General features: G+C 56.1%; 1 protein-coding gene across 1 annotated transcript; it reads right to left on the bottom strand.

The window, feature by feature from the left end:
* Window positions 1-4,036: 4,036 nt before the first annotated feature.
* Window positions 4,037-4,579, bottom strand: LOC137456165 (high mobility group nucleosome-binding domain-containing protein 5-like). Its single transcript, XM_068167471.1, has one exon. It carries the CDS (start codon window positions 4,577-4,579, stop codon window positions 4,037-4,039), a length of 543 nt encoding a protein of 180 aa, XP_068023572.1.
* Window positions 4,580-22,703: the final 18,124 nt, after the last annotated feature.

Here is a 22,703-nt window from a genome sequence, read left to right as displayed (position 1 = left end):
GAAGAGAAGAGAAGAGAAGAGAAGAGAAGAGAAGAGAGAAGAGAAGAGAAGAGAAGAGAAGAGAAGAGAAGAGAAGAGAAAAAAGAAAAGAAAAGAAAAGAAAAGAAAAGAAAAGAAAAGAAAAGAAAAGAAAAGAAAAAGAAAAGAAAAGAAAGAAAAGAAAAGAAAAGAAAAGAAAAGAAAAGAAAAGAAAAGAAAAGAAAAGAAAAGAAAAGAAAAGAAAAGAAAAGAAAAGAAAGAAAAAGAGAGAAAATGGAAAAAAAGAAAGAGAAAAAGAAAAAGAAGGCTTTTGATGACAAAACTTCTGCTTGGTGCTCAGTGAGCAGGATAAAGCCCTTGGAAGCTGAGCTCAAGGGTCAAGGGTTTGGTTGTAGAGGGAGCAGCCCTTTTGCATGGAAATTGTGTTTTCTGCTGGAGAGACAAGAAGTGATTTTAGGTCAGAACAGTGTTTAGGTGGAAAATTCCTCCCTGGCTGGAAAGGTTCCCCCCCAGCATCCCTGCAGGAGGTGGGGAACTGGGGAGAGAAAAGGAGCAGCAGCAGAGATTGTTTCACTCAGCTCTAAGAGAGGCTCAGGAAGTAGAACAGCTCCCTCACCATCACCCCAGGGACTTCATGGAAACCTAGATAGCTGGTGGAGCAGCAGATTGCATGTGGGTAGATCAGGATGGGGAGAGAAAGATAAATATGGAGCCCAAGAGCCCAGAGAGACGTCAAGCTTTTGGTTCAGCTCTTGGCTACACAGCTTCTTCCTTGCCCCTTGCAGAGGCACTGAAAGGAGGCTGCCTGTGGCACGTGCTGGGGCAAACTCAGGTCCCCTCCTGCTCCATACATCTCCAGGATGTTTTCTGTCACATGGAAATCTGCTGTTCTGGGGCCACTAACAGGGGATGTGGAGGTCAAGCAAGTCCCTCACATGCAGGATTTATCTTCATTTACTGGGCAGGAGTCATAGAATCACAGAACTATGTCAGGATTGGAAGGGACCTCAAGGCTCAGCCAGTTCCAATCCCCCTGCCATGGCCAGGGACACCTCACACTACAGCAGGTTGCTCACAGCCACATCCAGCCTGGCTGCAAAAGCCTCCAGGGATGAGGCTTCCACCACCTCCCTGGGCAACCTGAGCCAGGCTCTCACCACCCTCATGGGGAACAACTTCTTCCTAACATCCAATCTCAATCTACCCGTTTCTAGTTTTGCTCCATCCCCCCCCCAGTCCTATCACTCCCTGACACCCTCAAAAGTCCCTCCCCAGCTTTCTTGTTGCCCCCCTTCAGATAATGGAAGGTCACAGGAGCCTTCTCCTCTCCAGACTGAACAACCCCAACTCCCTCAGTCTGTCCTCATAGCAGAGCAGCTCCAGCTCTCTGCTCATCCTCATGGCCCTTCTCTGGGGACCTTCCAGCACCTCCAGATCCTTCCTGGAACAGAGGCTCCAGAACTGGCCCCAGAGCTCCAGCTGTGGTCTCAGCAGAGTGGAGCAGAGGGGCAGAATCCCCTCCCTGGCCCTGATGGCTACACTTCTCTTGCTGCAGCCCAGGCTCTGCTTGGCTCTCTGGGCTGCAAGTGCTGACTGCTGGCTCCTGTTGAGCTTCTCCCCCAGCACTCCCAAGGCCTTTTCTCCTGGGCTGCTCTCAAGCCAGTCTCTGCCCAGTCTGTATCAAGGTTTAGGATTGCCATGACACAGCTGCAGGACCTTGCACTTGGTCTTGGGCTCATGTGGATTAAAAGATGTTTCCCTGAGCTCCTGCAGCAAGCACAAGGTAGTGTCCTAGGAGAGCTGAGCATGAGCAGGGTGAGACTGGCTCTCAAGCCAGTCCCTGCCCAGCCAATATCAGTGCCTGGGAGTCCTGTCTGCAGCAGAGCTCTGAGCCATGGAAAGGAGGAACCATTCTCACTCTCCCACTCAGCCCTGCTGACCTGATGCAGAAAGATACTGATTTGAAAGGATTTGTCCTGCTTTGGGCCATGAAGATGAAGTGTTTGTAAGGTGCCAGGTGGCCCTGTGACCTTCAGTGTGCTGCAGTGTGACAGCTCAAGGCAGAGGACCAAGGACTCCACAATCTCCTTGCACCATGAGTGGTGAGGAGAAGATCCACCACAGATCACTTGGAGAGAGCTTGCAGGAGGGCAGAGAAATACTCCCCCCCTAAAGAACCCATTTTTTTCTCCCAGAACAAGGATATTGCTGGGAGAGATTTTTCTCCTCCATGTCTGGCCAGGGAATTAAAGGACTTGGGCTGTCCACAGCTCTGCAGCTGTCTTCTCCAAGTGGGTGGCTGCCCTGCAGCAGGGCAGCAGAGCCTTTCACAGGGCAGGAAAAGCAGGAAGAAGAGAGGGTGTCATGGGGCAAGGCAGCTGCTTCCCAAAGAACTGATGAGAAGCAGTGGGTTCTGCTCCATTTCCTCTCTGGCAACGGTGGTGCTGGGGTTGGCACCGCTGCCTCTCAGCTCTGGCTGCTCTCTGACAGCCCAGCTCCCACCACAAGAGTCAGGAACAGCCCCAAATAGGAGCCATTAGGAGGTGGAAAACGTGCCAGGGCCAAACCCCAGTGTGGACTGGAGGGAAATTAGGAAGCCCTTTGTATGGGCTAATGAGGTGTGGCATGGGGCAGGGGCTGCATCCCCGGGGGGATGGGGGGGACACAACTGTGTCATGCTGTGATGGAGGTCATGGATGGCAGGACTGAGGAGGGGGAAGGGGCAGGGGATGGGGCAGAGGCAGGGGCAGGGAATAGGGCAGGGAATGGGACAGGAGTGAGGGCAGGGGATGGGGCAGGGGAAGGGACAGGGGATGGAATAGGGGAAGGGCTGAGGGTAGGGAATAGGGCAGGGAATGAAGCAGAGGTGAGGGCAGGGAATAGGGCAGGGAATGGGACAGAAGTGAGGGCAGGGAATGGGACAGAAGTGAGGGCAGGGAATGGGACAGGAGTGAGGGCAGGGGATGGGGCAGGGGAAGGGACAGGGGATGGAATAGGGGAAGGGCTGAGGGTAGGGAATAGGGCAGGGAATGAAGCAGAGGTGAGGGCAGGGGAAGGGGCAGGGAAGGGACAGGGGATGGGTTAGAGGATGGGGCAAGGGATGGGACAGGGGAAGGGGAAGCAGAAGGGGCAAGGCTCACTCAGGCTGAGCTGCCTGCAGGCAGGAAAAGAGGCAGCAAGGAAGGATGATTCCTCACAGGACTTCTCCTTCCTCCAGCCACCTTTCCTCATATCACAGCTTGAGGAGGGCCAGCTGCTCTTTGCATGGTGGCAGGAGCAAAGACCTCAACTTGGCCATGCTGGGCTGAGCAGAGTACTTCACAAAGGGTGCTGGGAGCTCTGGATGGGCCCAAACCTGCCCAGTTTCCCAAGCTATGAACAGAGGGATGCCAGGCAGGGAGGAGGAAACCCCTCCATTTGGATGTAGACAACATCCAGTCATGGATTTCCCATCTTCTCCAAGACTCCAAAGCCTTTTCCCACCACAGAGCAGCAGTGGAGACTCCAGAATCACTTCCCAGAATTGTCTGAGAAACAATGCCTTCATTTTTGCTGGTTTAGAGACAAGCATTGGGCTTGCTCATCCTCTCCTCAGCCCCAGCTGTGCTATGGCAGGGACAGCTCAGGCAGCATCCTCATCTGCAGCCTTCTTATATCCCCTTCAGGTACTGGAAGGTCTTTATTAAGTCTCCCTGGAGCCACCTCCCCTCCAGGCTGGGAGTGGAGATCTCAAGCACCTCCTGCCATGGTTTGTGTCCTCACCTCACAGCAGGACATCCAAGAAAGTGTTGTCCCTCCAGCACTGCCACTGAGTGAGGTTCTGGTCCCTGGGTTTCCTCTAGGTAGAATCACAGAAGCTGTGGCTGGGAGGGATGCTGGAGCTCTTCAGTCCATCCTCTCTCTTGGAACAGGACTGTCACCATCCTTAGAGCAGATCAACCATGGCTTTGGCTGGCCAAGCCCTGAAAACCTCCAGGGATGGAGATGTGCCCAACAGCAGAGACTGCAGGGCCCTCCCAGTGAAGGACACTTTGTACCTCCCAAGTCATGAGTATGTCTACTGCTCCTTACTTGTTGCCAGCACCAACAAGAATTTGGCTTCATCCTCCACCACTTCTCTCTGCCCTCCATCCTCCACCATTTCTCTCTGCCCTTCATCATCCACCATTTCTCTCTGCCCTTCATCATCCACCACTTCTCTCTGCCCTTCATCCTCCACCATTTCTCTCTGCCCTCCATCCTCCACCATTTCTCTCTGCCCTTCATCATCCACCATTTCTCTCTGTTCTTCATCCTCCACCACTTCTCTCTGCCCTTCATCCTCCACCATTTCTCTCTGCCCTTCATCATCCACCATTTCTCTCTGTTCTTCATCATCCACCACTTCTCTCTGCCCTTCATCCTCCACCATTTCTCTCTGCCCTCCATCCTCCACCATTTCTCTCTGCCCTTCATCCTCCACCATTTCTCTCTGTTCTTCATCATCCACCACTTCTCTCTGCCCTTCATCCTCCACCACTTCTCTCTGCCCTTCATCCTCCACCACTTCTCTCTGCCCTTCATCCTCCACCATTTCTCTCTGCCCTTCATCCTCCACCATTTCTCTCTGTTCTTCATCCTCCACCACTTCTCTCTGCCCTTCATGGACTGTAGGATGCTGTTAGGTCCCATCCATGCAAACAGGAGGGAAGCTTTTTTCCCTGGGAGGGTGACAGAGCCCTGGAACAGGGTGCCCAGGGAGGGTGTGGAGTCTTCCTCTCTGGAGATATTCAAGACCTGTCTGGATGTGTTCCTGTGTGATCTGCTCTAGGTGACCCTGCTCTGGCAGGAGGCTTGGACTGGATGAGTTTTTGAGGTCCTTTCCAGCCCCTAACATTCTGTGATTCTGTGATCTTGGCCTCCTCTTCATTCATGTAAATAAGCTCCAGAGCCTTCCCTCAGCAGTCAGAGTGGGAAGCTGCCAAGACCTCAGCAGCCTCCCAAATATTTGCTGTCACCCTCCTCAGGAGGGATCTCAGCTCTTTCCAGAGGGTCCCCATCACCTCTTGTTCCAAGGAACACAGCACAGGCTTGCCCAGATTCTGTCTGCCACCCCCTGCCCCCAGGGAGCTCAGACATTGTTTGCTCCTCCAGATGTTTCCAATGCAAACCTTCTGTTCCCTCAGTCTGCAGGCACAGATTCCTTCGGGTTTGTTTTCAACGTGGTCCAAGCAACAGCCATGAAATGAGGTCTGGTCCATGCAGCTGGCCCCAACATGCCAGCAGAGCATCTCCATCTGTCCATAGGAGATGACAGGAGGGCTCCAGGCTGCTCTTTCCCTGCTCCCCATCAGGTGGCCATGGTAAATCCCTGCTCTCTCAGGTCTGGTGGCCACCAGGCTTACAGCTAACAAGGTGCTGCCATTTCAGTTCATGTTGCAGGCAGTTTGCAAACACACTTCAGTTGTTGCCTTGACTCTGTTGAGCATCCATGGCTGTGTGTCCTCCACCCTTGATGTCCAAGGGAGGGCTACCAGGATGCTGAAGGGACTGCAGCACTGCCCTGTGAGGAGAGGCTGAGAGCCCTGGGGCTCTTCAGTCTGGAGGGAAGGCAGCTGAGAGGGGATTTAATCCATGTCTATCAATATCTGAGGGCTGGGGGGCAGGAGGGAGGGCACAGGCTCTGCTCACTTGCACCCTGGGAAGGACAAGGGGCAGTGGATACAAACTCCAGCACAGGAGGTTCCACCTCCACATGAGGAGGAACTTCTTCACTGTGAGGGTCACAGAGCCCTGGAGCAGGCTGCCCAGAGAGGTTGTGGAGTCTCCTTCTCTGGAGCCTTTCCAGCCCTGTCTGGATGTGTTCCTGTGTGACCTGTGCTGGATTCTCTGCTCCTGCTCTGGCAGGGGGCTTGGACTGGAAGATCTCTGGAGGTCAGAAAAGGAAGTATGCAGCATGAAATGGGAAGAGGAATGAAGCACCAGCTTGTGTCCATCAGAGCACGATGCAGAAGGGTTTGGCATTTAGCAAGTCCAAGTGCTGGGTTCTGCACTTTGGCCACAACAACCCCATGGAGTGCTGCAGGCTGGGGACACAGTGGCTGGAGAGCAGCCAGGCAGAAAGGGAGCTGGGGGTGCTGGTTGACAGCAGCTGAACATGGCACTTAGTGCCATGGTCTAGTCATGGGTTCTGTGGTGACAGGTAGGACTTGATGGTCTTTGAGGTCTCTTCCAACCTTGGTGATTCTGTGATTCTTTGATGAGCCAGCAGTGTGCCCAGGTGGCCAAGAAGGCTAATGGCATCCTGGCCTGGATCAGGAACAGTGTGGCCAGCAGGAGCAGGGAAGACATTCTGCCCTGTGCTCAGCAATGGTTAGACCACACCTTGAGTACTGTGTCCAGGTCTGGGCTCCTCAGTTTCAGAAGGACATTGAGACACTTGAAGGTGTCCAGAGAAGGGCAACAAAGCTGGGGAGAGGTCTGGAGCACAGCTCTGTGAGGAGAGGCTGAGGGAGCTGGGGTTGCTTAGCCTGGAGAAGAGGAGGCTCAGGGGAGACCTCATTGCTCTCTACAACTACTTGAAGGGAGGTTGTAGCCAGGTGGGGATTGGTCTCTTCTCCCAGGCACCCAGCACCAGAACAAGAGGGCACAGTCTCAAGCTGTGCCAGGGGAAGTTTAGGCTGGAGGTGAGGAGAAAGTTCTTCCCAGAGAGATTGGCCATTGGAATGTGCTGCCCAGGGAGGTGGTGGAGTCCCCATCCCTGGAGGTGTTCAAGAGGTGTTTGGATGTGGCACTTGGAGCCATGGTTTAGCTGTCAGGAGGTGTTAGGTATTAGGCAATAGGTTGGACTTGTTGATCTCTGAGGTCTTTTCCAGCCTGGCTGATGCTGTGATTCTGTGGTGGCAGAGCCTGTCCAGGCTGGTGCCCACCAGGCACATGGGGTGGTATGATGGGGCAGAGGGTGGCTGATGCCCCCCCTGGGGTCTCCCCAGTGCTGTGCTCTCAGGTGGAAATCTGGCATTGATTCTAAGGGTCTCCTGCAAATATAATCCCCAGCATCCAGCTCCTAGTGGCTGCCTCTCGCATCCTGGACCTGGTAGTGCCAATCCCTGCCCCCAGCAGGCAAGAACTGCAGGCAGATTCCTGCCTTCTGAGGCCAGCTGCCCAAACAGCTTTTTATTGCCTAAAAAAAACCCCAAACCAATATTGTGACATTCAGTGGGGAAAAGGCCACCAAGGTGCAGCTTGTGTGAGACACCAGCAGAGCCCCAGTCACCACCTGACACTTTCCTGGCCTCCTGGAGCAGCATCCTGAGGAGTGAGCAGGGAAAAAAGAGCAGCTGCAGGTGGGATGTGGAGCGAGGCAATGGAACTTCTTTCATTCTCCCCCCTGTGTCTAGGCCTGCTCCAAAATTCATTTCACAGACTCAGCCACCTGGCAGAGGAGAAGATGACTTTCATTGTCCTGCTGGAATGGTGCTGTGACAGCTCTGCCTGAGTGAGCATGGGCAGGAAGAGCAGGGCTGCAGGGGTGAGTCATGACCAGCTCTGGATTAAATAGCACAGGGAGGGGGAAATGGAGGAGTTTGCTGCTGGCCATGGGCATGCTGTGGTTAAAAGCTAGTCCTGATTTTCTACCTGTATCATTCGATAAAAAGGACCTGGAGCTGCTGGAGAGGATCCAGAGGAGGCCACAAAGGTGACCAGAGGGATGGAGAACCTCTGCTACCAGTTCAAGCTGAGACAGTTGGAGCTGTTCAGCCTGGAGAAGAGAAGGCTCCAGGGAGACCTTAGAGCAGCCCTCCAGTACCTGAAGAGGTTCCAGGAGAGCTGGGGAGGGACTTTTGACACGGGTTGGAGTGCCAGGATGGGGGGAGAATGGCTTTGAGCTGGGAGAAGGGAGATTGAGAGTGGAGATGAGGAAGCAATTCTTTATAGAGTGAGGCTGAGGAGACTCTGGCACAGGCTGCCCAGGGAGGCTGTGGATGTCCCTTACCTGGAGGTGTTCAGTGCCAGGCTGGATGAGGCCTTGAGCATCCTGGGCTGGTGGGAGGTGTCCCTGCCCATGGCAGGGGGTTTGGAACTGGATGAGCTTTGAGGTCCTTTCCAATCCAAACCTTCCTGTGACACCAGTCCCAGACCTTGCCTGGCACACACCACACAGGAACAAACCAGGTCTGAAACTGGAGCAGGGGAGCTTTAGGCTGGACAGTAGGAGGAAGTTCTTTACTCTTAGGGTGGTGAGATACTGGAACAGGTTGTCCAGGGATGCGGTGGAGGCCCCCTGGAGACATTCAAAGTCAAACTTGACGTGGCACTGAGCAGCCTGATCTAGCTGGAGGTGTCCCTGCCCATTGCAGGGGAGGCCAAACAAGGTGACCTCTGAGAGTCCTTTCCAACCTGCTGCAATCTGTGGATCTGTGATTTAACACAAACCCTTCTTTCTTCCCTCCAGCCTTGCCTCTCCCATTGTGTCTTCCCCCCTGAAGCACTCCTTGGGTGGAACTTGAGGATAATTATCAGCTGTCTAATTTCTTCTAAGCACTTCTCAATCACAGAAGTCACAGAGGAGATGACAAACACATTCTGAAGTATGGAAGGAGATTTATTTAAAGCAGAAATATGATTCACCCTCCAATTTTCCATTCAAAGTACTTCAGAGGAGCAGAAGATGTGGGGAACAAAGGAGCTCTTGCAGCCACGTGCCCCAGGAGGCTACAAAAGCCGCAACACTGAGATGAGTTTGATTGCATCCTGAGACAGACCTGGCAGCTGCCATGAGACAGTCTGGCAGCTCCAGCTGCAGCCCAGCTCTCATCAGCTCACCCCAGTGTGAGGTGGGATGCTCACCTCAGAGGAGAGCACTGCTAGACCCATCACAGGCTCCCAGGAGGTGAGGGCTTGCAAGGGACCTCCAAACATCATTGAGTCCAACCCCCCCCCTGCCAGAGCAGGAGCATAGAATCCAGCACAGGTCACACAGGAACACATCCAGACAGGGATGGAAAGGCTCCAGAGAAGAAGACTCCACAACCTCTCTGGGCAGCCTGCTCCAGGGCTCTGGGACCCTCACAGTGAAGAAGTTCCTCCTCATGTTGAGGTGGAACCTCCTGGGAGAATGTCTTCCCTGCTCCTTCTGGCCACACTCTTCCTGATCCAGGCCAGGATGCCATTGGCCTTCTTGGCCACCTGGGCACACTGCTGGCTCATCAAAGAATCACAGAATCACCAAGGTTGGAAGAGACCTCAAAGACCATCAAGTCCTACCTGTCACCACAGAACCCATGACTAGACCATGGCACCAAGTGCCATGTTCAGCTGCTGTCAACCAGCACCCCCAGGTCCCTTTCTGCCTGGCTGCTCTCCAGCCACTGTGTCCCCAGCCTGCAGCACTCCATGGAGTTGTTGTGGCCAAAGTGCAGAACCCAGCACTTGGACTTGTTAAATGCCAAACCCTTCTGCATCTTGCTCTGGTGGACACAAGCTGGTGCTTCATTCCTCTTCCCATTTCATGCTGCATACTTCCTTTTCTGACCTCCAGAGATCTTCCAGTCCAATCCCTCTGCCAGAGCAGGAGCATAGAATCCAGCACAGGTCACACAGGAACACATCCAGACAGGGCTGGAAAGGCTCCAGAGAAGGAGACCCCACACCCTCTCTGGGCAGCCTGCTCCAGGGTTCTGTGACCCTCACAGTGAAGAAGTTCCTCCTTGTGTTGAGGTGGAACCTCCTGTGCTGGTGTTTCCATCCATTGCTGCTTGTGCTATCCCAGGGTGCAGCTGAGCAGAGCCTGGCCCTGTCCCTTCCTTCCTGCCCCCCAGCCCTCAGATATTGATAGACATTGATCAGATCCCTCTCAATCTTCTCCTCTCTAGACTAAACAGCCCCAGGGCTCTCAGCCTCTCCTCCCCAGGCAGTGCTACAGTCCCTTCAGCATCCTTATAGCCCTCCCTTGGACTCTCTCCAGCAGATCCCTGCCCCTTTTGAACTGGGAAGCCCAGAACTGGATGCAATATTCCAGGTGAGGTCTCACCAGGGCAGAGTAGAGGGGGAGGAGAACAATACAGCAGGACCCAGCCTGCTGCTTCTCTCAACAGTGCACACAAAACCCCTTTAGCAGTCTAAGAAGGGGCAAATTCTCTCCTGCTTCAGCTCATTTAACAACACTTGGCCTTTATGAAGCTTCTCTGAGGGATGCTGCTCTGGTTTGAGCTGGAGCAGAACCAATTCTGATCAGTGTTGTCACTTCTCTGCTTCACTGAGACACTGCCTGCAGTTCAGGGCAGGTTGGCACAGCCAGGGGCTGCTGCTAGCAGGGAGAAGCTGATGGGCTCAGATCCTGCCATGGGCTGGGGGGCAGAAAGCCTCTGGCTGAGATTTGATCCTCTGTAGATCAAGGGCACTGCCACAGCTTGTGCCACACCTTGGGGGGCAGAGGAAAAGGCAACATCTGCAGGGAGGAGTGGACAGCACAGGTGACCCTCAACTGCCCAGCAAGGGATTGCAGCTCAGGGAGGGCATCCTCAGGAGCAAGCTGAGGGATCCCCAGGGTCAAGACTCTTCTTCCCTGGCTGGTGTCCCAGGAGGACTCTGTCCCTTCTGCCTTTGATCCTTATCCATGTGATCCTGAATCCAGTTCCAGAATCCACCTCCTGAATTCTGTTCCCATCTGCCACTGAGTCCAGTCTGGGACTTGCCCAGTGCCTGCCCCCAGCAGCAGTGGTGCCAGTGGTGCCCTCACTGCCATCAGGGGCTGGGTGCCATGCTGGTTTGTGTCTCTGTGGCTCTGTTCCATGGCATTGTTCTTCTTTCCATCCCAGCTGGGTTAGTTTCTTTCCCACCCCATCAGCCTCCCTCCCTCCTTCCCTTTCTCTTCCCAACGGGAAGCAGAGGAGTTCAGAGGAGCATCTGCCACTCCTCCAGCCACCAGCCCAGCCATGACCCCTACCAGGTGTCTTTTCCAGTGTTTGCTTTAACAAAGCCCTTGCTTTGATGAGCCCAACTGCTGACTCTGTGAGTCCTCCAGGATTTCTTCCCACGTACCTCCCAGTCCCTGCTGCATCTCATTTTCCACTCAGCCTCCCTTGCTTTCAGCCCTTGTTTGCCTTTCTCCCCTCAGGCTGGACAGGGATTTCTGCTGAGGGATGGATGGTGTCCGTGGAGTGCAGACCAGCTCTGCTCTGGCCACCTTTGTGCTCCTTTCACACAGTCCCAGGGCTCAGCACAGTCACCAGTGCGATGCAGTGATGCCACCTGCCAGCTCACATCGTGTTTCAAAGCCATCTCAAGGCTCCCCTCATCCTCTCCCAGAAACCACACACATCTGGAATGCTGCAGCTGGGGAACTGGCAGGCTGAGGCTGAGCTGAAGCCCCAGAGGTTTGCCCCAAGGGCCAGATCTCTGGGATTTACTTCATGGAGACCACAGCTCAGCCCTGCTTAGGAGAGCAGAGAGCTGCAGCTCAGCACAGATCAAGCTGCTCAGTGCATAGAGACCAAGGAAAAAGTGGCAAGGACTTGCTCCCACCCTCCCCAACTCTGAAACTGGGGGAAGAGCATAGAGGACATCCTGCAAAACTAGCAGGCATCAAACCATCTTCACCTGGAACCTCTTCTGCTCAGTGCTGCTGACAGCTTCTCCTCTGCAAGCTCTGAAGATGAATCTGCACAGCTCTCTGGTGGGAGGGGGGGTGCCAGAAGAAGACCCCTTTGTGTCCAGGCAATGGTTGGGTATTGTTTGGTCTCTGGTCCTATTGATGGCCAAGAAGAGCAATGTGGGAAGGAGAGGAGGAAGCAGAGCAGCAGGCAGGAGAGGGCAGAGCATCAGACTGGGAGCAAGACACCCAACTGCCTGCTCTGCATGGGCTTCCCTGAGAGAGCCATCAGGGCTCGGTGCCTCTGACTGACAGCAAAGCAGTCCCAGAAGCCCAGCTCGGTGGGGGAGCTAGAGATCATCCAGAGCAGCCCCACTGCTAAGGCAGGGCTGGATGGATGCTGAGGGAGCTGCTGCTTGAAGGAATCCACTGCTGTGGGAGCTGAGGTCCCAGGGGGTGACACAGGCAGCAGCAGCACCTTGGCCTCTGCCACAGAATCACAGATTGCAACAGGTTGGAAGTGACCCTCTGAGGGCATCTTGTCCAACCCCCTGCAGGCAGCAGGGACATCCCTAACTAGAGCAGGCTGCCCTGGGCCCCAGCAAGTCTGAGCTTGAATGTCTCCAGGGATGGGCATCAACCACCTCCCTGGGCAGCCTGTTCCCATGTCTCACCAGCCTCACTGTGCAGAACCTCCTCCTGATGTCCAACCTAACTCTGCCCTGCTCCAGCTTCAAACCATTCCTCTCATCCTATCCCCACAGCCCTTCTGAGCAGTCCCTCCCCAGCCTGCCTGGAGGTCCCCTTCAGGTACTGGAAGGCTTCTCTAAGGTCTCCTTGGAGCCTTCTCTTCTCCAGGCTGCACAGCCTCATAGCCTCTCATCATCTTCATGGCCTCCTCTGGACCCTCTCCATCAGGTCCAGGTCCTTCTTGTGTTGGGGACACCACAGCTGGACACAGCCCTGCAGGGGAGGTCTCCCCAGAGCAGAGCAGAGCAGAGCAGAGGGGCAGGGTCCCTCTCTCCATCTCTGGCCACACTCTGCTTTCCCTGGCTGCCAGCCCTGGGCACAGAGGGGGCAGCAGTGGGGGGCTGGGGTGGGGTGGGGGGTGGGGGGGTGTGCATCCCCACCCCCAGCAAACCATCTGGGGCTGCAGTGAGTGAGGCTCAGCTGACAGCAAGTGAGGCTTCCAGCGAGCGTGGGCGCAGGGCGGGGTGAGGACGGCTCCGCTCGGCAGCCCCCGCGCCAGAGATGCTGCTGGGGGGGGAGCTGGGGCTAGGAAATGAGCAGCAGTGGCTCTCCCAGCAGCTAAAGGCTGAGGAGGAGCTAGAGGAAGGGGTTTTGTTAGACTGATCGCTCCTGACCAGTGGAAGGGCCCTGCAGGAAGAGCCTCTTCCCTGCGCAGGGCACCTGGGGGCTTGTCCCCGCATCTCCCCGGGGGCAGCAGCTGCTGGGGCTGCCTCTCCCTTTCTCACAGTCTTGCACTGTGGTTGTCATGAGGATATCAAAAATAAATGAGCAGCTCAGGCTGCCGCCTGGGGAGCTGCAGCCTCCATGGCTGGATGCAGTCACAGCCACACTGTCTCTCCAGCTACTCCCGAGGCTGGTCCAGCACAGCCAGCGCAGGATCACCCAGCTGGGCATGATGGAGCACCCCGAGCACACCCCCACCCCTGGGGCAGATGGTTCTGCAGCTGGAGCCAGTCCTGGGTCATCTCTTGGGTCAGGTCAGGGTTGTCAGTGGCTGCAGCAGGCATGGAAGCATCACGAGTGGGCTGAGTCTCACCCTGCTCATGCTCAGCTCTCCTAGGACACTACCTTGTGCTTGCTGCAGGAGCTCAGGGGAGCATCTCTTAATCCACATGAGCCCAAGACCAAGTGCAAGGTCCTGCAGCTGGGGCAGGGCAATCCTAAGCCTTGATACAGACTGGGCAGAGACTGACTTGAGAGCAGCCCTGGAAAAAAGGCCTTAGGGGTGCTGAGGGATGAGAAGCTCAACAGGAATCAGCAGTGAAAGCTTTGACCCTTGCAGCCCAGAGAGCCAAGCAGAGCCTGGGCTGCAGCAAGAGAAGCGTGGCCAGCAGGGCCAGGTCTGCCCCTCTGTTCCACTCTGCTGAGACCACAGCTGGAGCTCTGGGGCCAGTTCTGGAGCCTCTGTGCCAGGAAGGCTCTGGAGGTGCTGGAAGGTGTCCAGAGAAGGGCCACAAGGATGAGCAGAGGGCTGGAGCTGCTCTGCTATGAGGACAGACTGAGAGAGTTGGGGCTGTTCAGTCTGGAGAGGAGAAGGCTCTGAGGAGACCTAATTGTGGCCTTCCAGGATCTGAAGGGGGCTCCAAGGAAGCTGGGGAGGGACTTTTGAGGGGGTCAGGGAGTGATAGGACTGAGAGGGTGGAGCAAAACTAGAAATGGGTAGATTGAGATTGGATGTCAGGAAGAAGTTGTTCCCCATGAGGGTGGTGAGAGACTGGCACAGGTTGCCCAGGGAGGTGGTGGAAGCCTCCTGCCTGGAGGCTTTTGCAGCCAGGCTGGATGTGGCTGTGAGCAACCTGCTGCAGTGTGAGGTGTCCCTGGCCATGGCAGGGGGGTTGGAACTGGCTGAGCCTTGAGGTCCCTTCCAACCCTGACAATTCCATGATTCTATGATCAACCCTGACAATTCCATGATTCTATGATCAACCCTAAACATATCATTCCTGACAGATTCCTGAGATTCATGACAGACCTTTCTGGGCCTTAAATCCCCTGGAGAGCAGTTAGGTCCCAGACAAGCCCCTCCAGCTCTGCCCTGGCTGCAGCAGCCGTTCCTGTGCTCCCTGTGCACTGCTGCAGGCAGTGTCCATGTCCCACTCACAGCCACCACTGAGCAGCCCAGCACCTTCCTGTGCCTCTCTGCTGGGCTCCTGTCACACATCCCCAAGTGCTGTTCATCCCTTGCAGCAGCCTGACTCATGCTCAGCTTGTGATCAGCTCTAACCTCCAGCACTTCTCCTCCCTCAGCTCCCACCAGCCCCTCAGGCTGTGTTGGTCCCAGCAAGCAGCTCAGCCTGAGCTGGGGGCTTGGGCTTGCTCCTGTGTGGGGCTGCTGATTCTTCACAGCCACCTCTCCAAATCTGCCAGGGTGCTGCAAGCCCAGCCCTGGCCTGCAGCACGCTGCTGGGACTGCTTTGGAGCAGCCTGGAAAACCAATGGGTTCCCTCTCTGCTCACAGCTTGTGGTCATGGACAGGGGTGCCTGAGAGGCAGCACTTAAAGAAGAGCATTAATGAGCATCATTTAATGACATTGTTGCACCTTTATTGTCTCTCCTGTGCAGAAGAACCTGGGAGTGCTGGTGAGCAAGTTCCCCATCAGCCAGCAATGTGCCCTCACAGCCAAGGAGGCAAAAGGCCTTCTGGGGTGCAAGAAGTGTGGCCAGCAGGTGAAGGGAGGTTCTCCTCCCCTCTACCCTGACCTAGAGAGGCTGTACATGGAGTACTGGGTCAAATTCTGGGCTGCCCAGCTCAAGAGAGACAGGGAACTGCTGCAGAGAGTCCAGCAGAGGCTAGGAAGGTGCTGAGGGACCTGAAACATCTCTGTGAGGAAAGGCTGAGAGCCCTGGGGGTGTTGAGCCTGGAAAGGAGCAGCCCCAGAGGGGATCTGAGCAATGCTCAGCAAGAGCTAAAGGCTGAGGGGCAAGAGTCTGGGGCCAGGTTCCTAAGGACAGCACAAGGAGCCATGGGCACAAACTGGAAGCCAGGAGGTTCCATCTGAACAGGAGAAGAACATTCTCATGTGTGGAGGTGCTGGAGGCCTGGAGCAGGCTGCCCAGAGAGGTTGTGGATTCTCCTCTGGAGTGCTTCCAACCCCCCCTGGGCATTGTGCTGCTGGGCAAGCTGCTGTGGGTGCCCTGCTTGAGCAGGGGGGTTGGACTGGATGCTCTCCAGAGGTGCCTTCCACCTCCTGCATCCTGGGGTTCTGGGATTTCTGCCTATGAACCTCTTCGAGGTGACCAAGGTTTTGTTTCTTACATTGGAATTCATCACTGAGAGTCGGTACAAAAGGGAAGAAAAGGTTCACTTTGTTCCATTAAGCCTCTCAGTGTCCCTCAGCCAGGGGTTGCCCCTCTTGGGCTGCATGGTTGCTGTCAGCCCCGTGGACACCCCGGCTGGAGGGACAGCGCTGGTGCGGGACGTGGGGAGCTGCACATCCCCGGCTGCGAGGGCAGGAGGGAATGAGTCAGAGAGGAAACGGGGGGGAGGGAGGCAGCTGATGAAAAGCCCTCCTTGTTAGAGGGACAGGGGGGTGACAAACGAAAAAAGATCTAAGGAGAAGGAAACAGCAGCCCAGAAGTGCCCTGGAGCTCCTGAGGAGACCCTGTGGAGGAGGGTGACGTCAGGACAGGCTGTGCTTCCCACACTGCTGCCTTCACCACGGACACAGGCGCCGGCTCCAAGGGTCCCCAGTGTCCCCAGCACAGCTGTGGCAGCCCTACGTGACAGACAGCAATGGCTGTGTCCAGGCCTGGGCCTCTGTCCACTTCTGGGCCCCTCGATTTCAGAAGGACATTGAGACACTTGAATGTGTCCAGAGAAGGGCAAGGAGGCTGGGAAGGGGTCTGGAGCACAGCCCTGTGAGGAGAGGCTGAGGGAGCTGGGGTTGCTTAGCCTGGAGAAGAGGAGGCTCAGGGCAGACCTCATTGCTCTCTACAACTCCCTGAAGGGAGGTTGCAGCCAGGGGGGGGTTGGTCTCTTCTCCCAGGCAACCAGCACCAGAACAAGAGGACACAGTCTCAAGTTGTGCCAGGGCAGGTTTAGGCTGGAGGTGAGGAGAAAGTTCTTCCCAGAGTCATTCACCATTGGAATGTGCTGCCCAGGGAGGTGGTGGAGTCCCCATCCCTGGAGGTGTTCAAGAGGGGATTGGATGTGGCATTTGGAGACAGGGCTTGGTGGCTGTCATAGGAGCACTTCTGATAGGAAAGCTCACCCAATGGTGATGGCAGAGGTGGTAGCCTCCAAAAGCCCTTCCTTTTTTCATGGCTGGGTAGTGAGGAATATCTCCCTGGTGGGAGCATCCCAGAGTGATGAGGTTCAGCAGATCAAACCCCACTGAGAAAGTTCTTCAGCACTGGCAAGTCCGTGCACTATCTCCAGGCCCACAGCCACTCCTCCATCCTGCCTGCCCCAATGCTGGTGCTAGGGCCCTGCAGAGAGTCAGAGCAGGGATGGATCCATCCAGGAGCTCAGCACCTGGGTAAGCATCTCCCTGCAGCAGAGCCACCAGGCCTGGAGGAGGGTTTGTGCGTGGTGAAGAGTTGAGTCTGGATTGATACCGAGTTCTCTGAGCACATGTGAGCAGGGACAGTGGAATGGAGGTCACCACAAGCAGTGACAGTGGGGTGGAGACCAGCAGAAGGACGTCATGTCCCAGTGAGGACCATCAGGACAGCCTGCACTGCACCCCAGAGAGGTCACCTCCCTAGGGCCTCACCTCACCAAGCTGCAAACAAGGAGACAACACTCACAGCACCACAGAATGGGTTGGGTTGGAAGGGACCCTAAAGATCATTCAGTTCCAACTCCCCTGCCATGAGCAGGGACACCTCCCACCAGCACAGGGCCTCATCCAGCCTGGCCTTCAACACCTCCAGGGAGGGGACATCCACAGCCTCCCTGGGCAACCTGTGCCAGTGTCTCCCCAGCCTCACTCTCAACAATTTCTTCCTCATCTCCACTCTCAATCTCCCTTCTCCCAGCTCAAAGCCATTGTCCCTCATCCTGCCACTCCCAGCCCTCATCCAAAGTCCCTCCCCAGCTCTCCTGGAGCCCTCTTCAGGTTCTGGAAGGCTGCTCACTTAGACAAAATGAACTTAAGGCCAATCTGGGGAGGGGGTTTATCCCTCAAAAAGCTCCTGCAGAGCTGCAGTGAGTGTGGGGGGGGGTGTGTGTGTTAGAGGAGCCTGTGCTGGAATGAGGTTAGCTGGGGCTGTGCTGCCTGAGGGAGCTGCTGAGATACAGCCTGTTCCTGCTCCCATCAGTGGCTATTTATAGACACAGATGTTCCTCTAGCAGCAGGGTTCAAGCTGCACTGCTTCTTCTTCTTCTCCTTCTTCTTTTTTTTTTCATTATTATACTATTTTCCCTTTTTCCCCATTCCCTCTCTTCCTTCTCACCCCTCCTTTGCTCTTCAAGGCAGTGCTGAGGGTGGAGAAAGCAGCTCTGGGAGGCAGTGGTGGAGGCAGAGCACTCACTCCCCGCTTGGGGGGGTGAGCAGTTGGAGGTGTCCCCAAGAAAGGCCATGGGCACCTGCTCAGACCCCACAAACCACCCTCCCCACCCCCCCAGACCATGGGAGGCAGCCAGGCTGGGTCAGAGTAGCCAGGTGGGGGTTGGTCTCTTCTCCCAGGCAACCAGCACCAGAACAAGAGGACACAGTCTCAAGCTGTGCCAGGGGAGGTTTAGGCTGGATGATAGGAAGAAATTCTTCCCAGCAAGAGAGATTGGCCATTGGAATGTGCTGCCCAGGGAGGTGGTGGAGTCACCATCACTGGAGGTGCTTAAAAAGAGCCTGGATGAGGCACTCATACACTCATTTGGGCACTGCAGCTGGAGAGCACCCAAGGGACTGATGTCAGCTCAGTGCCATCTGATGGGAACCATGGAGAGAGATTCTCCAGGGCAGGAATGGGGCTGAGTGCTGAGCCAGGCTCCCCAGGGCACCTCAGTGCCTCCCCCAGCACAAAGTCTGTCCCAAATCAGACTGGGGGATGCCTTTTCCAGCAAACTGGGGAGATCAGGGGCTGACTGGAGCTGAGCCATTTGTTGCCCACTGCAGAGGGTTTGCTCCTCTCCAAGAGATTCCTCTCACCCTTCCCTCAGGGCAGGGTTCAGCTCTGCCACCTGCACACCACCACCACGGGGCTCAAACACACACCAAGGGGTCCTCACAGATTCACAGAATGGTTTGGCTTGGAAAGCTCATCCAGTTCCAACCCCCTGCCAGGGGCAGGGACACCTCCCCCCAGCCCAGGCTGCTCAAGGCCTTGAACACCTCCAGGGAGGAGGCCTCCACAACCCCCCTGGGCAACCTGGTCCAGTATCTCCCCACCCTCACTCTCAAGAATTTCTTCCTCATCTCCAGTCTGAATCAACCAGGTGATGCTTTCCCCCAAGCCCAGCCAAGCAGCCATGGTTTCACAGCTTGCTTCTGCTCCTGCTTTAACCCCACCATGCTCCCCAGCATTGCCCTACCCCATGGAAGGCTGGCCAAACCTCTTGGGTAATAGGAAAAGACCAACTGGAATGAATCCATGCTGGAGGCAGGGGATGGGGTAGCACTGCTAATGAGAGCAGGCTTGAGGAGAAAGCCTTGGGGATATCAGTTGATGACAAACTCCCCAGGAGCCAGCAATGGTCACTGGCAGCCCAGCAGGCAGCTGTGTGCTGAGCTGCAGCCAGAGCAGGGAGAGCAGCAGCACAGGGAGGGGATTCTGCCCCTCTGCTCTGCAATGCTCAGACCTCACCTGCAGCACTGCCTCCAGCTCTGGGGCCCCCAGCACAAGAAGGACCTGGAGCTGCTGGAGAGGGTCCAGAGGAGGCCACAAAGATGATCAGAGGGGATGGAAAACCTCCCCTGTGGGGACAGGCTGAGAGAGTTGGGGCTACTCAGCCTGGTGAAGAGAAGGCTCCAGGGAGACCTCAGAGCAGCCTTGCAGTACCTGAAGGGCTCCAGCAGAGCTGGAGAGGGACTTTGGACAAGGGCTGGGAGTGCCAGGGTGAGGGACAATGGCTTTGAGCTGGGAGAGGGCAGATAGAGAGTGGAGATGAGGAAGAAATTATTGAGCCTGAGGGTGGGGAGACACTGGCACAGGTTGCCCAGGGAGATTGTGGCTGCCTCCTCCCTGGAGGTGCTCAGCACCAGGCTGGATGAGGCCTTGAGCCACCCTGGGCTGGTGGGAGGGGGCTTGGAACTGGATGCTCCTTGGGGGCCCTTCCACCCCAACCCGTTGTGTGCATCTGTGACTGTCCATTTCCCCTGGCCCTGAGCGCTGTCTTTGGGGGCTGGGCACTGCTGTGCTGCCCAATCCATTATTCATGCTCTGCAGCCTGGCTGGGAGGCATTAAGGGCTCCAGCTGCGGATCGCAGGGCCCTGCGTGGCAGCACCGTAAAGAGCCTGCAAGTCCAATTTGGATTTCCCTGGGTGCCTCATTTCCATGAATTATGTAAAAACCACTTTCCCCTCCTCTTCTGAGCCAGAGCCAGGCTGGCTGCTGCCCGCAGGGTGAAGCCCATGAATAAAATCAGAAACAAGGAGACCGGGAGCTCTAAAGAGAATAAAATGGTGCTGAGAGAGCAGGGGAGGGGTTTGGGCTCCATCAGCCTGGACCTGGAGGACAGTGAGGGGCTGGAGAAGGTCCAGAGAAGGGCAACCAAGCTGGGGAAGGGTCTGGAGAACAGGGCTGAGGAAGAGCAGCTGACAGGGGTTGTTCAGCCTGGAGAAGAGGAGGCTGAGGGGAGACCTCATTGCTCTCTACAGCTCCCTGAAAAGGGGTTGGAGTGAGGTGGGGGCAGCCTCTTCTCCCTAGTAGCAAGTGATAGGACAAGAGGAAATAGCCTCAAGTTGCCCCAGGGGAGGTTCAGTTTGGACATGAGTAACAATTTCTTCCCCTTGAGGGTTGTCAAGGCCTGGGCCAGGCTGCCCAGGGCAGTGGTGGAGTCCCCATCCCTGGAGAGGTTTCAAAGCTGTTTGGATGAGGAGCTTAGGGCTGTGGTCTGGAGCTGTGAGCAGGAGATGCTAGGCTATGGTTGGGCTGGATGACCCTTATGGTCTTTTCCAAGCAGGGGATTCTGTGATTCCATGAGCTGGGTGTTGCTGGGGGAGTGTCCTGAACCTCTTGATGAGACAGGCAGCTCCAGCAGGGACATCTGCAGGCTGCTCAGAGCCCCAAACAACCTCACCTCAAATGGGTCCAGGTATGGAGCATCTTCCATCTCCCTGTCTAACATGGGACAGGCTCTCACCACCCCCAGTGTCAAACATTTCTCCCTTCTCTCCAGTCTGAATCTTCCTCTCTGAGTCCAAATCCTCACCACTTGTCCTACCACAAGGCCCTGCTCAAAGGTCTGTCCCCAGCTTTCTGCACTTTAAGCACTGAAAGGCCACCAGCAGGTCTCACCAGAGCAGCTAAAGCCCTCTCAGTAGACTGTGCAGAGGGATTTCCCTGGTCTGATCCTGCTCCCGAGGCTGGGGCTGCCACTCTGGTGCATGAGGGGGAGGGACAGGCAGGGAAGGGACCCAGCCCAGGGCTGTGTTTTCTGCTGAGCACAAGTGGCAGATGTTTGCTGATGAATTATTCACCCAGAAAATCAGAAGCAGCAGGGTCCCTGCACTGCTGAGCCAAGGTGGCTGCAAGTGCCACCGGCTGGCCCAGACCCACCACTTGCTGAAGCCACCAGGCTCTGGAGGCCAAAGCTGCTACATGAACTGGGCACACTGTGGAGAGATCCTGGAGCTGAGCTGGAGCAACCAGACCCTGCCATTTATTTCCTACACAGCAACCAAGCCTCCCGAAAAGTAGAGCTGCTGTTCCAGGGAGGCTGTGCAGAGTCCTGGACTCACAGAATCACTTGGGGTGGGAGAGACCTTCAAGATCACCAAGTCCAGCTGCTAACCCAGCACTGCCAGCTCACCACTAAACCATGGCCCTCAGTACTACATCTACACAGCTTGGAAACACCTCCAGGCATGGAGACTCCACCACTGCCCTGGGCAGCCTGGCCCAGGCCTTGGCAACCCTCAAGGGGAAGAAATTGTTCCACTTGACCAACCTGAACCTCCCCTGGGGCAACTTGAGGCTATTTCCTCTTGTGCTATCACTTGCTACTAGGGAGAAGAGGCTGCCCCCACCTCACTGCAGCCTCCTTTCAGGGAGCTGTAGAGAGCAACGAGGTCTCCCCTCAGCCTCTTCTCCAGGCTGAACAACTTCAGCTGCTCCTCATAGGAGTTGTGTGGAAGACCCCTCCCAGCCTTGCTGAGGTTTTATTCATTTAAATAAATGCAGGAGAGGAAGCACAACATGGGAACAAACCTCATGGTGGCCCCTGGGGCAGTGCAGCCCTTCTCAAGCCAAGCACATTGCCTCTCACTCTCAGGTTCTTCCAGCAGTACCTGGCTGGATGCAGCTGGGGGCCAAAAGGAAGCCCCAGGATTGCTGCTTTCAGAGAAATCCCCAGGGATGAAGCAATGTGGTGGCAGCTGAAGACTTGCTGCTGGCTCAGCTGGGCACTTGTCCTGAGTGGGACATCCAGTCGCTGTGTCACCTCCAGCTGTTGTATCACTGCTGGAGCCCGGGTGGGTGCTGCCAGCTTTGTACAGTCACCCCCATCCTCACAGAGCCAGCCCAGGGGGGCAGGGATGGCATTCTTTTGGGCATTTCATCAGGGGAAAGGCCTGAGCCTGTCCCCACAGGCCCTGGGGGGCCTGTTGCACTGACAAGTGTCACTTGCCTGAGGTGCCTCTGGGGATGGAGGAGTTTCCCAGGTGCCAGTCAGTGCCCCAGGCTGTTGCTGCTGGGCTGCACTGGGGCAGTACATGGCCTGGCACAGTATAGGGGCAGGGGTGGCATTGGCCAACACACTGCTGAGAGTGCATCCCATCACCCCCTCCCCAGCTGCTGCCCAGGCCACATACCCCAGCACCACCCAACACCCCAGTGCAGGCTGCCTGCAGGATGCATGATGAGGGATCCAGGGTGCAGGCAGCTGGGTGCAGGCTGAGGGGTGCAGGCTGCTGGCACAGGATTCACAAGGCAGGGTGCAGAACACAGGATGAAGGGTGCAGGGTGAAGGCTGCAGAGTGCAGGCTGATTGATGATGGACACAGGATGAAGAGGCAGAGTGCAGTATTCAGGCTGAGGGATGCAGGCTAAAGTGTGCTGGGTGTGGGCTGAGGGATGCAGGCTAAAGTGTGCCGGGTGTTGGATGCAGAGTGCTGGATGAAGTGTGCCGGGTGCGGGATGAGGGACGCAGGACGCAGGGTGCCGGTGCCGGTGCCGGTGCCAGGCTGATGCCGGTGCCTGGCTGGTGGCGCTGCGCGTGCCTCTGGCGCCCTCTTGTGGCCGAGACTCAGAACCGCCTGAGCCGCTCGGCCCCGCCCTGCCTCTTCGTGCCTGTTCCTG

The sequence above is a fragment of the Melanerpes formicivorus genome, unplaced genomic scaffold (genome assembly GCF_026170545.1).
Source record: "Melanerpes formicivorus ecotype bairdi unplaced genomic scaffold, bMelFor1.0.p_v2 SCAF_118, whole genome shotgun sequence".
NCBI lineage: Eukaryota > Metazoa > Chordata > Aves > Piciformes > Picidae > Melanerpes > Melanerpes formicivorus.
This window is presented reverse-complemented; position numbering and strand designations above follow the sequence as displayed.